This window comes from Accipiter gentilis, chromosome 14, assembly GCF_929443795.1.
Source record: "Accipiter gentilis chromosome 14, bAccGen1.1, whole genome shotgun sequence".
NCBI lineage: Eukaryota > Metazoa > Chordata > Aves > Accipitriformes > Accipitridae > Astur > Astur gentilis.
In genome coordinates this window covers 25,268,423-25,290,677 of record NC_064893.1, presented here as the reverse complement: position 1 = coordinate 25,290,677, position 22,255 = coordinate 25,268,423, and the positions used below count along the sequence as shown (strand labels likewise).

General features: G+C 38.0%; 1 protein-coding gene across 20 annotated transcripts in view; it reads left to right on the top strand.

Annotated features, from left to right (window-relative positions):
• The window catches only part of ADNP (activity dependent neuroprotector homeobox), a 35,572-nt gene that overhangs the window by 6,679 nt on the left and 6,638 nt on the right, over positions 1-22,255 (top strand). For 9 of the 20 annotated variants that reach the window (XM_049816766.1, XM_049816767.1, XM_049816758.1 and 6 more), the window contains 4 exons: positions 643-4,165; positions 5,533-5,578; positions 6,752-7,058; positions 20,869-20,981. In XM_049816766.1, coding sequence (XP_049672723.1) covers positions 5,540-5,578; positions 6,752-7,058; positions 20,869-20,981 — 459 coding nt within the window. In that variant the 5' untranslated portion in view covers positions 643-4,165; positions 5,533-5,539. Of the gene's footprint in view, positions 1-642; positions 4,166-5,532; positions 5,579-6,751; positions 7,059-7,453; positions 7,549-20,868; positions 20,982-22,255 lie in introns of those variants that run through there. The other 11 variants (XM_049816774.1, XM_049816771.1, XM_049816773.1 and 8 more) reach the window with 9 other exon arrangements.

Below are 22,255 nucleotides of genomic sequence, written 5' to 3'. Positions count from 1 at the left end.
CAGTGATCTCCAATCTCGATTTCAAATTTCAGCAAGATATGCAGGCTTCGTTACATTTCAAACTGAAATCTTTAAGAAATAGCCCTAAAAAAGTGAGGCTATCATATTGAGTATGTATATTACATATTGATTACATATTGCACATATGTGGATGCATATAAATGTTTATCTTTGGAAATCTTGAACAGTCACAAAATACATTAAGATCGCAGTAGGTGTGTAAGCCTACTTCTTGAGCTGCTGGTGCCTCTAATTTAAAATTTCCTATGCACGGAAGTATAGCATGCCCTAGAGAAAGGATGCAATTTAAAACTGCTTTTCAGAATGCAGTAGAGATTGCCACAATTGATGTGGTTTTTGTCATGTGTGTTCAAAAGACCCTTCTTTAGAAAGCATTCAAATTTAGCTAACAGCATTCTTTAACGTACTTAGGCCTATGTCATCAAAATAAGAAAGCCTGACAGAAATTCCCAGCAGACTGTAAGGTAGCAGATTATTCATCAAGAATAGAAATAAAGAGTTGTGGTTCCCAAAGCAATCGAAATTTAGCCATTTTATATTTTATTTTGGGGCATAGAAATTACACAGTGTACAGAACTTTACTACTAAAAGTTGATAAGGAAATAGTTAAATCCCTTTTAGTTTTGCAGTTAGTGTACACACCCACCAGATGGAGCTTCTGGCACCAGTGGAAAATTCCAGAAATCAAGCAAGAATGAGAAGTGTGTGAATGACTTAGAAGATCCCTGTCTGCTGGACTGCAGAAGATATTTTTTTAAACTTTAAATAAAAAATGAATGGCGAGTAAAACATATCAGCCTTACTGATTCCTTTCACTAGAACTGTCTTCCATAGAATTTTTTCCTCTGATGGGAAGTTGGAGTTCTTAGTGCAAGAGTCACCAAGCTGAAGCTACACAGTAAAACAGTTTCATAAGCCCTTGCTGAAAATTGCATATAACCACTGAAACAGCATGTTAAGGTTTTTAGCCTAAGGATTTCCTCCAAAGGATTTTAAGTGTGGTTTGGTTTTGGTTTTTTTTTTTTACTACCACATTTTAGATGGACTTATCTCCTCTCCTGAAGCAATGTTTACATAGGATGTCCAGAGAAGTGGTGTGAAACAGTCCTTTTTGTTTGACACAACTTGAAATTTTTATGGAGGTAGCTGATTTAATCTCTGAAGTGATTTTTAATTTTTTTTTAAAATTCTTTTTCTGACAAAGGGACTTGTAAGAAATAGACTATTTGACTATGAGGGGGAGTTGGAGTGGTTTCATGTGAACAGTGCTGCAAGTTTTACAATGCTTTGACCAGATAGCAAAATATTTCTATTGATTTCCTTCCTTGGTTTTAAAGCAACACATCAGGTGTTTCCAGAGGGTTTGATTTGGGTTTTCTGTTCACTTTATATCTGTTTAATGTGCCTGGTCCTGTTTTGGATATAGCCACAAGTTAAAGGACCTTGGATATAGAAACAAGTTAAAAGGGCTTGGGGGTTTCTGCTTGCTGAAGGTTGAATTGAAGTGCTGGATCTAATGTGGCAGCTGTGCACACAGAATTATTTAGCTGGAGTTGAGAGGTGTTTGCTAGACTGAAGTTAGCCAAAGACCATCATGTTAGAGGCAGAAGCTTGGTGTTGCAGATGGTTGAGCTGATAAGGCTGAGGCAGCGCGCTCTGTTTAAAATGTTGCCATGAGAATAGAGCACATGCTGTTACAAAACAGCCTCCATCCTAGGATTATAGCAGACTTGAAAAATGAGCCCTTAGTTGTCTGGCATTTCGGATGTGCTGCTAAACCGCAAATCTCATTACCTTCACAGGAGATGTGGGTGCACAGCCCTCTGAAAACTAGGCCAGAAATGCTTAAATAAAGAGGAAAGAGAAGCAAAAATGCTTAATGTAAGTCAGTGATAGACGTGTTGGGAGCAGACTGTTCACTCGGTGCAGGGAGGGGAGATGCTTAATTGCAACTCTTACCTTTTCAAGGAAGTTTTCGGTAGTTTCCAGTTCTTCCAACTTCTCTGTTCTCCTTGATGTTTCTGATCCTGGTATTTTTTTATTTGTTCACTCTTCCCTGAGATACCTTTCTGCTTCCTGATTATCACTCTTCCTTGCTCAGCTGTCCTGGAATTGTCAGGTCCTAGAGTCCCAGCCTCCACCTTGCTGCAGGGACAGGCCATCATTGTCTTCATGTGAATATAGAATATTATACACCATCATACTACGTAGCATCATTTAACCTGCATACGTGAGGAGGCTGCTTTTCCATTGCTGTGGGAACCATAGGTTAATTTTCTTGCATATTTTTCTTGTATTTTAAGAGAGTTCACTCAATGTTGCACTAACAGCCTTCTTTGCAAATCTATTTCATGGCTGGCTTTTTAGAGCATGCTGTTAAATGCAGTTAGCTGGGGAAATTGTTAAAAGTACACCTTATTTTAAATGCAGTTGGAATAGGGAGATAAAAAGTACAGTATCGAGAAACTAACAGTCTTGTTTCATTTCATCCAGGAACATATAGCTGCTGTCAGCTCTGATATATGATGCTATGTTGCACTGTTTTATGTAAAGCAAGAACAACTTCAACTTTAAATACTAGCAAAATAAGGGCTAAAATAAAAGAATTCTGGATTATATAAAGTCAGAAAAATGCCAGATGCTTGGTGATTCTCATCAGCAACACAATGCAGGGAAATGATACTCAGTCTTCGGGAGGCCCAGTATGGGATGAACTACTTCCCTGTGCTCAGTATTGATATCTTCAGACTGATACACTAATTGTCACTGATCTGCTCTCAAGGCTGATCAGTCTTCATCCAGAAGTGTGCTTTCTGCAATGAGGATTCAGTGGGAGAGAGGTAATTTGGACTTGATAGCAATACAGGGGCACAAATTCTACTTTCTAGTTAGAAAATAAGCCAGTATGAAACAAAATAACCCATCATCCTTACCAATTTGAAGATATGGCTTGTGGTCTTGTTAAAGCATATGCAGTTTTGCCTCAATGTGAAGTATTTTAATCATTTTGTCTTTTTAAATCTCTTAGAACATTTTAGTATCTTCTATTGAAACCATACTTCCTGAAGAAAAACAATCTGTACTTTAAGCTGTGGATGTTCTGCCTGAATAATCAACAGAGATTAAAATCTAACAATTTTAAACAGTAAAACCCCTTATTACTTGGAAAGTAATTGTACATGATGCAACAAATTTTGCTTTTATAAACTTTAGATTTGGTTGTTCCAGACTTCATGATACTAATGTTATGTCTTGTGTTTCCAGTCTGTTCAAGACTGAGTTTCTGTCCATGGGTGATGTGAGTTGAAGAGGTCTCTATTTTCCTACAGACACGTAATCGTTTACATGCCATTACCCAAACCAGTTTACTTCACATCTTCGTACTAGCAGCATTGTAACTGAAAATTTTAATCTGAATACTTCCCAAATGAATGGATGTCCCCAAGGTCGTGGCTGACAGCCATGTCACCTGTTTGATCTCCCGTTGCCTTGTAATTTAAGGTGGGACTGTGTTTGTATGGGAACCTTCTGGGAAAAATAACCTGTACAAGGAAGCGCTGTTGGTATTTTACTGAATGTATCTTACTTAAACAGTGTGCAGTTATGCTGCTGGTACTAATAGCTCAGATGAGGTGTAAACTGAGGTCCTAAACACTTCAGTTATGAGTTGTGAATAGGAGCATTTGTCTCTGTATCCTGCTGGATTTCTGAATTGGGTAACTTAATTGAAATCTGAGCACTAAAATATTCCTCAGGTAGCATCACCCAGCGGAATCTGTTGTTTAATCCACAAACCTGCTAAAACTTCCTGCAGCACTGTTAACTTGCTGGAGTGCACTCTACAGTAGCTCCGTGTCAGTAAAGGTACCGTAAATGTGGTTTATAATTAGCTTTGGAGTCCTTCGCAATGAAACGTACGTTATAAATGTAAGATTGCCCTTATTACATTTCTTATCTCTTGTCTTTAACACTTTGTTTTGTACAGCAGGATATGATCCTTCTTCTATGTCCGGGCTTTGGCCTCACACAGTAGGTGTAATATAATCCCTGAGGTGGGCGTTCTGGAAGGAGAATTATTTTTGGAGGCTTTTGCATGAAACTTGTCCAATGAGTCTGAGACGCCCAAGCACCATTAATTTTGGAGGTAAATGCCTCATAATACATACTGAATAGATTGGGAAGAGTTAAGATTTTCATTTGGCAAAGTATGGGCAAAAAATAGTTGAAAGGATAGTTCTGACTGTTTACTTCTGACGTTTGGACATTTTGCACTTAAAGGAACACCAACTTGAACTCCAGAAAAATTGGGAGTGTGGGGGCTTTGTGCTCAATTGGTCTGGCAGCTTCACTGCATATTAATTAGTTTCCTGGTTCCCCCTCTTTTGGTTTACTAAAACCAACAGGGGCAAAAGTGAAAGATTATTTTGACTGCAAGAGAAACAACCAGACTGCCTGAAGGACTCTCTGATGCTGAAACAAACTGGGGAAAACCTGTGACTTGTGATACGGAAGTTCAAAGAGACATAATTTAAGTTGGCTGTCCCTTTAAGTTATTCCTTGGAATCTGACATTTCTTACTTGAATCTCAATTGAACTGTTTAATTTTGGAAATTCAACTGAAATGTTTTTTATTATGATATTTTCTATCATTTGTCTATGAATCGATCTGTCAAAGTGGGCTGAGATATGTATAAAGGGAGGGGAGGGAGAAATACTGTAGTTAACAACAGTGAAAAGATAAAGCCAAAGGGGGGGGGAAACCCAACCAACCAAAAAAAAAAACCTCACAAATGAAAGAAAATATAACAATTAAGTCCCAAAAGAGTTTTTTGCGTTTTAAAAATGTCATTTTAAATGTTGGTGCTTGCCTGGGCGGGGGGGGGGGGGGGGGGGGGGTATCATTTGCATGAAATATGATTTAGTTTAAATTTTATTCACGCTATTGTTATTGGAATGAAATCAGGTTACTGATAAGATTATAAAGATAATGTATGTTTAAAAAGTTAGTAAGTTGTTTGCTCTAGTAAACAACAGTAATGTAGTACTGGCATACAGCCAACAGAGAAAGTAAAACTATTTTAAAGATTTACAGTGTCTGGGTTGCACTGATGATGTTGATCCTGGATTCTCATTGCTTTCTAATTTTAATGATAACTGTTATTGAGGAATATTTAATACTTAAAAACAGGCTGTCTAGTAGAGAGCTATCCTACACTTTTTAATGAAGTAATTTTTAGCATAATCTGAATTTTATGCACTAACTTGTTACCAAACTGCATGCATTTTTTTGATTATGCTGTTTCACTCTGCTGCAGCCCTTCCCTTTTAGTACTGTTATGGATATTAAGAAATTTGGGGTTGAATTATTGGAATGAAAACCATGGGATCATGATACATACCTAACAAAGGCAACAGACTAGAGTAGTGTGTTTAAGTGTGTGGGGCGGTATGTTATGTAGGGAAAAGGAACAGCTTTTAGAATAAGGGTTTGAAACATTGCTTTTTCTGTAGGAAAAAGATGGAGTATTGCATGCTGGGAACAAGTGCTTTCCATAAGGTAGCTAAATTTTAAAAGTACATTTGTTTCATTTTGTTTTAGGCTTTGCTTAAGTATTCTAATCTAGTAATTTTGTCCTTTCTGCAGTTTTCAATTTGATTAGACCTCTGCAAAACTCTCTATTCTAAACAAAAATTCAAAAACAGACAAAAAAAATACCCAAACCTGGGCCACAACTGCAGTTTGACATTTCTGAAACGTTGCTCCAACGTGTACAAAAGAGTATTTAAAGGATACTAGTAAGAGTATAAATGCTTTCTGTAGTCTGTTTTGTTTTCCATGATTTCAAAATTGCAGATACTAACGCCAGTAAATTTAAAGATGTGAATGTGTCCAATGACTACAGAGAAATGACCAAAAGTAAAACAATTTGTTAAAAGGTAGTCTTCATTGACACCTCTTTCAAAACAAACCAAAAAGCCCCACTCATCAGGAATGCTGTTGTCAGAAACTCCAAGTAAATAGTCTCATTCTTGTTTTCCTTTGTTCTTGTGAATAGCAAGACATAACATACTTGGAGGAGGTTTGAGTAGATGAGTCAGGACTTACTTCGTTAACTGCAGTTAAATGTTTTGGCCAGGTTTCCCGAGGAAACAAAGCTTATACAATTTTTTCAGATTGTGGTTTGTCTCCTGTTCCCTGCTCCCTCCTCCCAGCCAAGAAAAAAGTTGGCCATTTTCAACCAAATTTGGTAGAAGTGGAGGTCTGAAAGATAAATAAGCACTTTTAAGTCTCATTAAATGTAGATCTCCAGTAAGAGAAGAAACTAAGGTTTGAACTTTCATAAGTTTCCTTCACAACTCTATCAGCCTGTTACTTCAATTGGATGCAGCAATGCCAAGTGGCTGCTAAAGACTCGGTGGGAGGAGGAGTTGTAAGGGGGAGGGGAAAGAAATCCTACTGCTTAGGCCCGGGATTTTAGGGGGTTGACTTTTCAATGTTGGTTGCGCGCCAACTGCAGAGGTGCCAGTTAGGTGTTGTGCCTGGAGCTGAACATAGCAACTTGCCTGTCATTATCTAATATGGAGCTTAGCAGAGGGTTATGAAGGAAAGAGAAGAAGCAGTAAATTATCTTGGCTTAGTATTCGAAGTATTCAGCTCCGAATGAGAGTTGTTGGTGCCTGACTGAGTGCATGTATAGTATATTATTCCATGGATACGATATTATTACAGGTACAGCAGCAGCTCATGATGCCCCGTAAAGCTTTTCTTTCCCAGAAAGAAAAGCAGGCTCGTGCCAGGGAAAGGGATATGTTAAAAAAGAGGAGGAGGCGACAAGACTATCTCAAAAGAAGCGTGGAGCCGCAGAAAAATGCAGAAACAATAAAATGGCACAGGGATGATGAGAAGAGGAGAGAAAATGAGCAAGTTAAGGACAAAGATATCAAGAAGCGGTGGAGACAGGATGAGAGAGAACGACGAAAGAATGTGGACGCTATGAATTGGCGCAGGGAAGATGAGAAGAGGGAAAATGAGCGAGGTAAGGACCAAGAAGGCCAAGAACCAGCAAAGAAAGGATGAGGAGGAGAGGGGGAAAGAGCCACGAAAGGATGGACCTTTTGAAGCAGCAGAGGGATGATGAGGGGGAGGGGAAAAGAGAGAGTAAGAACAGTTCCATTTTATAAGCATGTGCAGAAATAAAATATTAGTATCTTTTAGTTTCAAATTTATAGGAAATCTGCTTTAATGAACTATTGTTCTTACAGAGCTAACTGTTTTAATAAGATTGATCTGAGTATAGATGTATACAAACTCAAAGTCACAATGGGATAGAAAAGGCTGGGTTTACGCATTGCTTATAAAATTGTCTGTTTTGTACACATGCTCACACCTAATACTTTCTTCAACAGTACAGTTGATAATACTGTGTTTCAGATCACCAAAAAGTTCAGGTTTTCTCAGTCTTCATAATATGAGTAAATGAGAGCAGTAGGAAAGGAAGGGTCAACCAAACGTGCTCATAAGAGAAGGTAAAAATGATGTTTTATTTTATTCTTTCTAATAATGTGCCCAAGATACAGTTGTAATTGCATCCCCCGTTTTATTCCAAGGTAAATTAAGAGAAGTTGCATGGAAGTGTAAATTTCACAGAATGCTTTTAAGAAGCAGTCAGTTTGAGATGCACGTTTCTGTGTCATTAGATCTGAGGTGTTGGCATCAAATCAGTTGGCATCACATTTGATTTGATAAATTCAGCCAACATCTTGGCATCAAGTCTGAAAAACTGACAAACAGTAGATATTTACATTACAGTAGGAAGACCCCTTCTAAAGTTGCATTTTAATTAAATTTTATATAGGATTTTTTTATCTGGAGTTATAAAATTTTTTTTACAGCAGCAGCCCTAAAACATTAGTTGTAGGTTTATGAACTGGCAGTGGATTTATACTGGATGAGAGTCTAGTCCTTTGGAAGTCCTTCTAGTCCATTTAGAAATTTGAGCCCTTAGAGTAAAAGGGGTGGTGTCTTTGCACACATGATGGTAGTTTGCTCCCATCCTTACAGCTGGGGATGTTGCAGCCCTTCTTGGAAGACTTCACCTGCAGGGTGTTCACAGTAAACACTGAGGGGAAAGGGCTGTCACACTTAATCTTTGGTGAAATAGTGCCTCTTCTAAACAGTAGTAAAGAACTAGCTATCTGGAAATGAGAAACTGATTCAATTGCCTGCATCTTTTGGATTTTCTGTATTTAACATGTGTTTGGTTTAGGATTAAAGATCTGCACTTTTTTTGTTTGGTTGGTTTTTTACTCCATGAAAGTGTTTTGGCACCCTTGTTTTGACTGATGGGTGATGATGAGGCAGCCTGGAAGGACATAGCCACAATAACAAAGAGAAGAACTGTGTGATTAATAAGACTAACTCCTATATGGCTGCATAGTGAATGTGGCTGAATAATTTTATTACTCAACAAAACCAAAATAGTCAACATAATATGCATGAAGTTTTTTCTTAGTGCCGATTCTTTCAATTGACCCCCAAAATAAACTTACAGTGTTTAAGGGGTAGAGTGAGAGATAAATGTTGCTTATTATGAGTAGTAACTTTATGTATTTCAATGTGAGGGGAAAATGTTCTCAAAATGAGCTACCAGCTTTCCACCTTTGTGTTCCTGTGAGGTTTTCATTGTAGGCCTGGGGAATCAAAATTGATAAATGCATGTAAAAAAAAAAAGAAAATGCTTCCAAGAGCCTCATTTTTATTTCTATAACTTTTTTCTCTCTCCTTCATTCCTAATTTTCACTCAATACTCACTATGAAAGTTTAATTTTGTAGTTTTCTTTTTCTTGATTGACTGCTGCTTGTAACTGTTCTCAGCTCTGTGAACTTAGATGAACTTAGAACTATGTTCATAAAATTTTCAAAGGAAATAAATGGAATAGCCAGATAGTTACTTTCCAATTATTCCTCTAGTAGCATTAGCAATGTTGACATCATACTTTTCTTGTATATTAAAACAAAAAAAATTCATGTATTCCACTGGCTTGGTTCTACCAGTGAACAGGTACTTCAGAAGAATCAGCGGTCACTGTAAAGACCATTAGGATACCTAGCCTACTCGTACAGGTTTGAGATGCCTGAATAAGATTAAAATGCAGTAAGGACTATGGGGGTTTGGTTTACAGCTTTTGGGGATTCCACAACTGTTTTTTATTTGCCATTTCAGTGATGCTTTTTACAAACCTTGTTGAGTGAAGACTTCTTCCTCCATGAAATGTTTAGGGTTGCCTACAATTTTGTGCTTGCTGGTCACGGAAGGCTTTCCTAATGGTACAAACTGACAGTGTGGTAGTCAGGAAATGGTGTAATTTTCAGTAAAGCATAAAGAGGAGAAAAGCTAGTGTAGGTTTTCTAGAAAACCTAGACTGGTGCTGTCTTGGTTCCTTTACACAGCAAGATTTTCCTCCAGATTATTTCTTTAAGTCTTTAAACTATTTCTGGATGAAAAACACTGTTTTACTAACAAGACTGTGACACTAGAAATATGTTATACTTGTTGCTTGTTAGAACTTTAACAAAGCTCAAACATGAAACAAGCATAGTAAGCACTTGGAATAATGTTGTCTAAAAATGAAAATAACATGATGAGGCAGATTTGGAATATTTGCTGAAGGTTTTAGATGAGAGGAAGAGACTGTCTTGTTCTGAAACTGATGCATCTTTCCCAGAATCAAATAGCATTGTTACCTTGTGGGTGCTTTGAAGCTGTACACTAGAAGATCCTCTGTTTCATTGTTCTAGATAAAGTTGGCAGAGCTGAAACAGTCTTAACAGCTGTTACCTGATGGTATCAAAGGTAGCAGGCTGCAAAGCAGCTCTTCTGATGAGGTCCAAAAGACAAAAGACCTACTGGAGAATTAAGATTTTGGTTACACTAAAATAGAAACAGTTATGGGGGTCTAAAGACAGGTGGAAGCTTATTCTTTTTTTATCACCTCTGATAATTTGACTGATACAGGGTTTTTGCTGGTTTTGCCTCTTGTGTTCTTTATCTCTCTCCTGGGTGCATACCTTCCTGTAAGGTCATAGTTCTCAACTTGTGAATACTGTGTATTCTGTATGAGATCAGTATGTTCCTCATAAGGGAGGACTGTTTGCACTGAGAAAAATATGTAGCATAAGAAAATGTTAACTGTTGCAATACAGAACTCTAACAGGCATGCAGTATTGTATTTTACGTGAATTAATTTTCCAAATAATTGCACAGTGACCTTTTTTTAACTCATCTTTTGACTCAGTTTTCTAGGTGGTTCCAGTCCCTTGGTAACTGATGTGTTAAAGGGCTGAACTGCACGGCCATGTTAACTTGAGGTGCTTGGAGCTGGTACAGTGAGGATAGTTTATTAAATGCTAAAAGTGGTTCTAAAATCACTTAGAGTAACATAACAGGAGGATGTGTCAGACTTCACATTCTGGATGTTTTTAGAATAGTGACTGCAATTGTTTCCATCTGGAATTTGAAGTGCTAGTAAGAGTAGCAAGTTGGTGAAGAGGTAATTTGGAGTTGAAAATCACAGCAAGTCTATCCAAATGCTAAAAACTGTTTAAAAGAAAAAGTGTTATGTTAAAATTTGGGCTTTGTTGAAACTTCTCTGCGACTATGTGGTGGTTAATTTTTGGGCTAGACCTTGTTTCCTTCCTGCTTTTTTGTCATGCCATAAAAATTAGAAGTCTTGATTTCCTGTGTCTTAGGATATTTGCACTGTTAAGTTCCTGAAACTAAGCAGAAATTATGTTTTTTCATGAATACTATTCACACTAGTGCTCCTGGGACCATTTCAAGGTGTTACGCAATTTTTTCCCCTGCTAGTATTTTTTTTATCAACTATGGCTAACAAGATTAGAAGATTCAGCAGAAGGAAAAAGCCTTTTGCTGTGAAGCAATACTAACCTTGAAGTGAGGTCCCTTTTTATTACAGCAGTGAACCTGAATTCTTTGAAAACACTGAAGAAGCCTTTGATTTTAAACAAACGAGGCACAATGTTGTTGCCTCTGTTGGCCTGCAGTTTTACTTGCATTCTAAAACTTGGACAATTATTAATTTAAATCAATCAGCCTATATTATGTCCTGGCCTGTTCCCATTTCAGGATGTGATTCTATTGAATGAACTGACCTGCTGGTTCCTGTAGACTTCTCAAAGTTCAGAAGTCTTTGTAGTCATTTTATGCCCTAATTTTGAGGTTATAAGATGCACATATCAGAACTGCACTTAAATTCTTCTTTCCTGGGACTCTTGTAGCCTGTTAAAAGCCAAAGGCAGCGCTTCAGTTCTCTCGAGCACAATACCATGTACACACTTCGTAAATGGTATTGAGTTTTTGAAGTCTCTTAACTGTAATTCCTCTACTTACCTTGCAAGTATTCCTTGCTCTTTCACAAAACCTTCCCTCCCTGTCCCCCCTTCAGATTTCTGGATGAAGATCTGAGAGTACTTCATTCAGGCCTTTTTGTTAATATGTGTGCACTAGCTAGGAAACTTGTCTTAGCTTTTTGTTCATGCTTTGCATAGTGGCTGTAACCCATAGCAGTGAATTAGTACTGCATGAAGTTTGTCTAAAACAGGTCTTTGCATCTCCAAAGTGTGTATCTGAAATGAAAACTGAAGTACAGTATTGCTAATTCAGTAATGATATTTTGCTCTTCTATAGCTTATCTTTTCTGCTAATGTTTCACTACTGAATTATTCTAGGAATCAGTACCTGGCTGTGGACTAGACCTTTATGCTAGGTACTGCAAAAATACAGAGCAAAATAAGTTCCAAATACTACTTAAGCAGTTAACCTGCTTACTTTACCATTATCTTGTGACTGGTACGGTCAGACATTTTATGTACAAGCACACTAAAGATGGGTGAGATCTTATTAAATGAGTCTAATTTTTCAAAATTTCTTATAACTAGGTTAGTAATCCATTTTCTTAGGCACGGGAAGATACTACCTGGATATTCCTAGTAAGGACATTGTTGGTCTTGTTTTTAAGTAATGATTTATTCTCTCTGCCCAGCACTTTAGATCGATGTGTAATTCAACTTACAAACAAGGGTTTGCCAGTGTATATGTAGGTGGGACCCAAGTCTAGAAGTAGGAAACAGAATGGCAGACATAAACTTAATTCTTACTATGTTGAATCATGAACTTGAAAATAACTAGTTGACTGAGAGGCAGATCTCATTATTCCTGTTACTTAATGAGGATAAAAAAATGCTCAATGTTTCTCTGTAGAATTATTTTTGCTGAACATATATGTGATTGTCTTGACTTACTTTTCTGTGAATGTGTGTACAGATGCACATTCCCTTAAAAGGAAAGTGCTGTAACGTATTAAATTGTAGTTCTCATGAACAAGGATGGGCTGGTGGGGAACGTGAAGCTCACAGGCAGCCTTGGCTGCAGTGACCATGAATGGTGGAGTTCAAGATCCTTAGGGTGGCGAGGAGGGTGCTTGCTACCTTGGACTTCAGGAGAGCAAACTTTGGCCTCTTTAGGGATCTGCTTGGTAGAATACTATGGGATAAAGCCCTGGAGGGAAGAGGGGCCCAAGAAAGCTGGTTAATATTCGAAGATCACCTCCTCCAAGCTCAGGAGCAATGCATCCCAACAAAGAGGAAGTCAGGCAAAAATGCCAGGAGGCCTGCATGGATAAACAAGGTGCTCCTGGTCAAATTCAAACACGAAGAAAAAGGCCATAGAGGGTGGAAGCAAGGACAGGTAGCCTGGGAAGAATACAGAGAAATTGTCCAAGCAGCCAGGGATCAGGTTAGGAAAGCTAAAGACCTGACAGAACTAAATCTGGCCAGGGTTTTTGAGGGCAACAAGAAAAGCTTCTATAGGTACATCAGTGATAAAAGGAAGACTAGGGAAAATGTGGGTGCTCTCTGGAAGGAAACAGGAAACCTGGTTACTTGGGATATGGAGACGGCTGAGAGGTACTCAACGACTTTTTCCTCAGTCTTCACTGGCAAGTGCTCCAGCCACACTGCCCAAGTCGCAGAAGGCAAAGGCAGGGACTGGACGAATGAACTGCCCACTGTAGGAGAAGATCAGGTTCGAGACTATCTAAGGAAGCTGAAGGTGCACAAGTCCATGGGACCCAATGAGATGCATCTGTGGGTCCTGAGGGAACTGGCGGATGAAGCAGCTAAGCCACTATCTGTCATATTTGAGAAGTTGTGGCAGTCCAGGGAAGTTCCCACTGACTGAAAAAGGGGAAACGTAACTCCCATTTTTAAAAAGGGAAAAAAGACCCGGGGAACTACAGGCCAGTCAGTCTCACCTCTGTGCCTGGCAAGATCATGGAGCAGATTCTCCTGGAAACTATGCTAAGGCACATGGAAACTAAGGAGGTGATTGGTGACAGCCAACATGGCTTCAGTAAGGGCAAACTGTGCCTGACAAATTTGGTGGCCTTCTATGACGGGGTTACAGTGTTGGTGGATAACGGAAGAGCAATGGACATCATCTACCTGGACTTGTGCAATGAATTTGACACTGTCCTGCATGACATCCTTGTCTCTAAATTGGAGAGACATGGATTTGACAGGTGGACCACTCGGTGGCTATGGAATTGGCTGGATGGTCGCACTCAAAGAGTTGCGGTTAATGGCTTGATGTCCAGGTGGAGACCAGTGATGAGTGGTGTTCCTCAGGGGTCGGTATGGGGACCAGCACTGTTTAACATCTTTGTTGGCAATATAGGCAGTTGGGATTGAGTGCACCCTTAGCAAGTTTGCCAATAACACCAAGCTGTGTGCTGTGATCAACAACACTGGAGGGAAGGGGTGCCATCCAGAGGGACCTTGACAGGCTTGAGAGGTGGCCCCGTGTGAACCTCATGAAGTTCAACAAGGCCAAGTGCAAGGTCTTGCACATGGCGGCGGGGGCAATCCCAAGCACAAATACAGGCTGGGTGATGAGTGGATTGAGAGCAGCCCTGCAGAGAAGGACTTGGGGTGTTTGTTAATGAGAAGCTCAACATGACCCGGCAATGTGCGCTCACAGCCCAGAAAGCCAACCATATTCTGGGCCGTGTCAAAAGAAGCATGACCAGCAGGTCAAGGGAGGCGATTGTCCCCCTCTACTCAGCTCTCGTGAGACCCCACCTGGAGTACTGTGTCCAGCTCTTGGGCCCCCAACATAAGAAGGACCTGGACCTGGTGGAGTGAGTCCAGAGGAGGCACACCAAGATCATCAGGGGCTGGAGCACCTCCCCTATGAAGACAGGCTGAGACAGTTGGGGTTGTTCAGCCTGGAGAAGAAAAGGCTCTGGGGACACCTTATAGCAGCCTGCCAGTACCTAAAGGGGGCCTACAGGAAAGATGGGGAGGGACTCTTTCTCAGCGAGTGAGTGTAGTGAGTGACAGGACAAGGGGTAACAGTTCTAAACTGGAGGAGTGTAGATTTAGATTAGATGTGAGGAAGAAGTTCTGAACAGTGAGGGTGGCGAGACACTGAAAGAAGTTGCCCAGAGAAGCTGTGGATGCCCCATCCCTGGCAGTGTTCAAGGCCAGGCTGGATGGGGCTTTGAGCAACCTGGTCTAGTGGAAGCTGTCCCTGCCCATGGCTAGATGATCTTTGAGGTCCCTTCCAGCCCAAACCATTCTATGATTCTATGAAATATCTAGGAATTGTGCAGGAATGAATAGGATAGAGTAGAACCATACAGGAAAATAATAAAAATTAACTATGCCTTGGCTACTATAAAACAGAATACATGGAAATACAGGATGTCCTGCTAACTAGAATCCTGGGCTGGAATTGTCTTTTGATTAAGTGGTATCATCTCAGGATAAATTAATTCCTCCTTTATTAAAAAAAAAAAAATTCTGCTGAGCTTCTTTTGAAAGCTACTTTGAGATCTTGGAGAGAAGTTCTGTATTGAGCTTATAATATTAGGTAAGTAGCACTTCTTCAACCATCAAGAATTGGTAACCGATAGATGTGTAAAGCTTGAGCTGCTTGTGCCTAGTGAAAAGGCTTGTTCCTTTTATTTGTCTTCACTGAAGTGCAGTATATTTAAGACCGTTCACTTTTGGCATTTCAGTAGAAAAACAGGAGAAACAGCATTAAAGTAAACTATTTAATAGAAGGGTCAGTTGACCTTTGACCCTTTATTATGGGCATCCTTCACTGTGGGGGACGCTGGATGTAGTGGTAGCTTTAGTGTCAGATGAAAGCACTAGTGGGTTTTGTCAGTACTGGCTGCTGCGTTCCTTAGTATTGTGTTCGTTAAAATAATTACTTGGATCTAAGCTTTAGAGCAGTAAGAAGAAGCCCTTACAGTGAAGAAGAGATGTTCCAGGTATCCTCTCTTAAACATCAACTTTTGGTTAGAGAAAGGATACCTCATTTGACGAATAGCATTAATGTCTAAATGATTATTCAAGATGCTTCTTAATCCCAACTATTTTAATGTCCACATTCAGGGATGTGCCGGCAGTGTGTTGTGTATATTGCAATTACAATTTGATTTACTTGCTGTAAATAGAAATGAATGGAGATGCTAAAAGCTCTTTTTGTAGTCACAAACCATAATAATACCAGACTGCATCTGGCTCTCCACTAATTACGATTAAATGGTCAAGAAACTTCCTAAATAAAATGAACTGTATTTGCTTAAGGATGAGCTCTTTGTTAAGATTAGGCGAGTTGGATTCAGCTATCAAGCAGAATTTGCAAAGTAAGGTTGATCTTCAGTTTTCAGATGTGAAGATCTAATTATGTCCTCTATTATGATGTGTTGTGATAGGAAGATCTTGATAATTTCTTGCCTTTAAGACTTGACTGTGAGACAGGCAAAAGGGCAGAGGCAAGAAGATGGTGGAGATAGGACAGAGATCTTGTTTTCAGGCAGTCCCAGATAATGTGCTTTCTTTATCACTTAATATATATATGTATAATGGTATATATTTGGCATGTCTAGGTATATTGGACAGAGTAATTAAGAGAAAGCGTTTTATTCTTTTGGTTAAGAAGTTGTTAGTGGCATTTTGTACTAAAATAAGCTGTTTGATAATAAGCATTATTTTGAGACTTGTGGCTGACTTTCAAGTTTACAGTTATTAATTGCCTGAAGACAAACTGTACTGACTCTTGCTTTGTCATGAGGAAAAAAAAATGGTTTCTTTACAAGCAAAAGGAGTATATGCTTTTAAGTGGGGACTTTGGTTTTGAAGAAAACAGCACAGCTTACTAGAAACTTTAAAATGTAATGTTTTCATGCACTGATGTTACTACAGTTGTTTATTAATAACTTGTGTTATTCTGGAATAAAATTACTAGGACATTATCTCCTTGAATTTGAAGTTCACTTGAAAATATTCATTCAAATCCTGAACATTCTTGACTATGCTGCTTCATATAATTTTTGATGAAAAAATTGAGCATACAGGTAGCTACGAGGAAGCTACTGAAGCATTACTGAACCAATGCAGTACAGTGAGAGCAACACTTAGTTGCTTTTACAGAAAAGGAATTGGAGGAGCCATGATTAATTTCTTGGCTACATTAATATTTTTCATTCTGGCTCTATGAACTGCAGCAGCAAGAACTTTCAATAAACGGATGTTCTTGAGTTAAAAAAATATATATGCTGTGCTTTGAAAGTAAACTTGTGTTACTTTATTGTAACTTAGTGTTCAGAGTCATAGTTTGCAATGCTGTTTAGGGAAGAGAGGGAATGGAATGTTAAGGAAGCATATTTTCTTTCCAATTTGTGATCTGTGTTTAAGGATATGAATCCACTCTGTGTGCTGTGTGGTATTTTTTGTATTCCTATTAATGCAGTTCTAGTATCACACAAGTCAGGTCTGTTTTAAGTCATGAAAAAAGTGGCAGTGGGCTCAGCATTGAAAGCTATTTTGTAGTGGCTGGCCTAGGAGAAGAAACTGCAGGCTGGAGTTGCTTTTTCCATCTGGAAATGTTAAGCTTCACTTACTGTTTCAACTACAGATCAAAAATAGAGAAAATGGTACTACTTGGAAATTGCAAATAGGACACAACCTTACTAAACCATTTGCATTAATCAGTAGGCTAGTTAGGAGCTGAAATTCTTAGGCAACAGCGTTTTTTCCCGTTAGTCTTCACCATCTTTTAAACTAATTTGTTACTAATACTTCACAAAATTGGCATTGCTGATCCTCAGCCCTGTTGTTAAATATTTTCAACTACTATTCATGTCTTTAAAATGGACCTGGCTCAACTTTAAGCTATATTAGATGTTCTTTTTACAGTTGAAGCAAAATTGCAACCTTCAAATAATATTTTTAGTCAAGGAGATTTTAATTCTAGTTGTTGAAGTAACTAAACTAATTGTAACATTGCCCTGAAATATATAAATGTACTCTTTGTGTTCTTAATTTTTTTAGTACAACAATTTCTCAATACAAATTCCTGTTTGCAAGGTAAATATCCATCACTGTTTTCAAAAGCTTTTCCACCATTTATGTGCTTATACTTTGTCATAAATGGTATTATTTTTATTTTACTTCATTCAAAAGCATGTTAAGTAATTGTACAAATAACAGGATATAGCTTCTGCCCAGAGTAAAACTGATACCACAGTACGGGCAGAAAAGCAGGCGGAACTTGGCACATTCCGTAGTTAACTTAAAGCCTAATACACGGTACAGAGTTATAAAATCTTACGTATGTTGAAAGTGTTTTTCTTAAATTTCTCTTCAATGTGTGCATTTAGAAATAGCTCTTAATACAAGAAAGAGGAAAGCGACATGTGGATAAATTCAGAATTTGATCAGAAAATCTGATAAGGGAACCATAAGCTTGAATGCAGATTTCAATAAAATAACTGATTTGCCTGAGTCAGTTTTCAAAGTAACAAGAAGTTAGAAACTCAGATTCGAACCTCATCTCCTAGTCCTAAAATTTTAATGAGGATTAAAAATAATTCATTGGGCAGGAGTGAGTAGCATTCTGAAAGGATGACATGAATCACTAACTATTTGAACAATCACATTCAGTCTTGCATAGAGAGGGAGAATGTCTTAGGCCTGGATTGCAGATGAAATATTTGATTATAAAAGAGTACAGATGAGAATGGATACAGCATTAAAAAAAAAGAGCAGTTCATGATTTCCCATACAAAGTCATTAGAGGCTTTGGAGGATCTATTTAACCCTTGCCTGAGATGGCAAAGAATGCCTGTAGAAGTGCTCTTCATAGCTTGATTAGGGTTCATATTATGAGACTTGTAAGTGAATCTACCTATAAGGTATTTCACTAGAATGCTAATTCTTCATATTTTTAAAGTGGGTTTGAGTCTCTTCATATTTTTAAAGTGGGTTTGAGTCTCCCTAAAATGAAAGGTATCAAGATATAGAAGATAGCTACTTTTCATATGACCTTAATTCTAATTTTTTTTAATTTTTTTTTTTTTTTAATTCTCATCCTTTTCACTGAGACTAGAGTTAGCTGAAACATCTCTACGGTCACATAAATTAATAAACTTGCATTTAGAGTTTTGTATGTGAAGAAATCACGATGTTTTTGATTACACTAAATTCTCTTAACAAGTGTTACTTGCAGGAAATGAATACAGAACATTGAAATACTTTTTTTCTGGCCTATGTTGTTTGAAAATTACTACCATTAGTCACTTTGCATGATGTGTCTAAGTAACTTCATTAATGCAAATACTATAACTGAGTGATTTGGAATCCCCGAGATTTATAGACAAGGTCTAAACTTTTTTGTTGTTGTTTCATAGTTTTCATATAGGGGTGTTAAAATGACACTGTATTTGCTTCTGGTAATCTGTGACAGTGGCCAGCCTGATACAAGTACCAAAATCCTTAATTATCAGAGTTGCTTTGGTGCTTCTGAAAATTTTCTTGTAGATCTTTATATATAAACTCAGGCTTGTTTCCACATAGTTTATAGTTTATAGTTGTGATAGGAATTTTAAATGTCATGATAGCTTTCTGCCCTTACCCAGGAGCTATTTCTGAATTCATTGAATTTGAAGAGGCTGGACCCTAGCAATGTGCTAGCAGTGCTACTTGTAGATTGTGAAGCTGAAGCGGTTTGTATTAGCACTGTTACATGCAGAACTTTTCAGTTTTGTTTATTTCTGAAACTGAACAGTGTTGTTGTTGGGAATCATGGAATATTAAGTTGTTAGTGACTGTCTTAAAGCATTACCTAGTAAAAGTTGGTAGGGGTACCAAAAAAAAAAGCTAGTGCGTAAACAGATGAGTAATACTTTAAGGAGTATGCATGATAGTGCATATAGAAGGGTTGGTTTTGATCAGAGACAGTCAGTTGTAGTCACAATGCATATTCTTTGTACTTTGAGAATTTCTTAGTAAGCTCTTTGTAGCTTAGCAATTGCCCTTGATCTCATGATAAAGGGGAAGAATTTTTGTCTGACTCAAATATTTAATGGCTGCAAACTTCTGTTAACTGCATTCTAGGCTTCTGGTGAAAGTGTTAAAAAATACTTTCAACCATCTAACAAAAAAAAAAATTGTCCATTTTTAGTTGATGTAGGTAGTCTTTGGCCTTACAGTGGATTAATTTGTTGATAGGAATTAAACCTTTTATTGTTCAAACAAAGCAACATTTCTGAATTGGCTCATGGAAATATTAATGATCAAAACCACAGCTTTTATCTTCTGGGGTGATGTTCTTTATGCAACAGGCATTGGACCATTAAAGCCTAGGGAACAAGATAACAACTTTTGACACTTTCTTGCTATTTAAGAAGCTTCGTCCCCTTTTCTTTGAGAAAAGTGTACATTTTTATTGCTGGGTCCACCCTCTCTCACTTCCAAAATAACTGTAGGTTTTCAGGGACTTTTCACGTTTCTGCCATTTTGTAGCTTCTTAAAGTGCAGATGACCTGATGATGGTTCTGTAGCTGAGCAAGCGTTTACCATAACGATAGCAGCATGCAGCCTGAGAACTCTGGTATACACAAAATAAGACTAGTTACTAGCATTTGGAAGAAATCCTAGTGGTAATGGTTGAATCTGGGAATCCACCTATCTTAAAATTTTAGACCTTCTTTTAGCTGGATAGCCCTAGTCACTAAAAGACGGTTTAATTGGAATACGCCATCTCTGTGTGGGTAACTGGAAGAGAGGGTTGTCTTGTAGACTGAAAATATCCAGCTACACTTGGAGGTGTTAAGCCATCTCTTGTACTTTTTCCAGTGATTTGTATGTCTGAAGGGGTCTAACCAAGCTTTCCGGCCCCATATCAATAAAAGAAAAATGTATGCTAAACAGCTTGTCAGCCATGTAAAGCTATAAATACAGTAAATAGAGGAAACAGTATTAATTTCTTATCCTACCTACAGTTGAATGCAAGAGGCATCTTTCTCACTGAAGAGATACTATTAAATCTATTCCAAGACTGACACAAACGTTGAAGCTCAACTTACCAATTTTCAAATCAGTTAGGATATGTATGCACAAAAGATAAATTGAGGTTTTAAGTACTTCAGCATAGGAGGTAAATTTCATGTAAATACAAACACTTTAAAAAAAAAAAGTTATTTCCAGATGCAGCTGATTACTCCTGCAATAGCTGTTATATCAGTTTGTTGGTTTTTTAAGTGCTCTCTTAAGTTTGTCAACATCTAGCTTTATGGCCAGCCTCATTTAAAAACAAATCGGACAGAAAATGTGGTAGTTTCTTAGTTAATGGTACAGCTCTGATACCGAGTAATATGGGTAAAATGAGACAGAAAATTACTAATAATTACAAGTGCAACACTATCAGACAAAACACATTTGACTTAAACCTTTTCTCTTACTTTCTTTTTCAATAGAAACTATGTTCCAACTTCCTGTCAACAACCTTGGCAGTTTAAGAAAGGCCCGGAAAACTGTGAAAAAAATACTTAGTGACATTGGTTTGGAATACTGTAAAGAACATATAGAAGTAAGTATGATACCTCCCAAGTGTTGTAGTTAGAGTTGAAATGCTCCAAACTTGGTGGGACCGGGAGGTCTTTGGTGTGTGACAACTTTTTTTTTTTTAGACCTGTTTCACAAAATGTTAAATCTGTACTGTGAATTTTGAAGGAACCCCCTGTATCCTGTTCCTACACCATAATCCTCTGTTCTCATCAGCTTCTGAGAATTATTCTGGGATTCCATTTGAGCCTTGTTGTTCAGGCATTGCTACCCCTGCATTGCTTTTTAAGTTCTACACAAAGTATGGCTTAATAACTTGAGGTAAAATGTACCTGTAAACACTATAGAAAGTTTAGTGGAGACAAGATACACTTCAGGCTATATGTGACTGACTTGACATATATTGAAGGTAGGTTGTCTTTTGTTTATGTTGGATTCTTAAAAATAGCACTTGCTAACTGAACATTTAGGAATGAAGCAAAAACTAGGTGTGGTATAGGATGTTCTTGGGGGACAGAAGATGGTTCTGAGGTTTTCATGAAGTGTTTGTCAGTGCTAACGGTAGGTCATCAAGTTAAAGAATCACTTCTGTACCTGTATTAGTTCCTAGAAGGGAAAGGTATTTGTGCTACTTTTCTGGACAAACTTCATAACTATCATCTCAAAAGTGCAGCTTTCTCTCCTACACTAACTTGTGTACTGTCAGTTCACACGCTTTATTTAACTCTTTAGAGTACTCAGCAAGTTACCTGTTTGCTTTGGCTTTTCTGTTAGTGTCTCTTTAAAGAGCATTTAAACGAGATGCATAAGTGAAAGAAATGCTAGTCCTTCCTGCTTGGAAAATTTGTGGAGCAAGTATAATTCTTGAGGGTAAAATTCTGAACTGGGACAATGTTACTTTCAGTATTCATTTCAGTGGAAATACTGTTTTTGAGTCCTTATGTGCTGCTGACTCGTATGCCGTGCCAAAGTACTTCATAAGATGGGTTTTTTAATGGGAATCGGGCTGCTTGGACATCATACACATAGTCAAACTTCTAAAACTTTTATCTGAATTCCTGTGTGAAATTAAAGTAGTTAAAAAAACCTAAAACCAATCAAACACACACCCCCACTCCCCCCGCCCCCAAACAAATAAAACCCCAAATATTAGAGTTGTGGTAAAGCATCTGTATGATCTTAAATGTTTAGTGCTAGCCTGGGAATACTTTTCTCCACGACTGCTTTTGAAAATGGGGCAGGTATGTAATTACAGTCTTGGATTAATTAGGAGGATGAGTATTGGAAATAGTTCTTCAG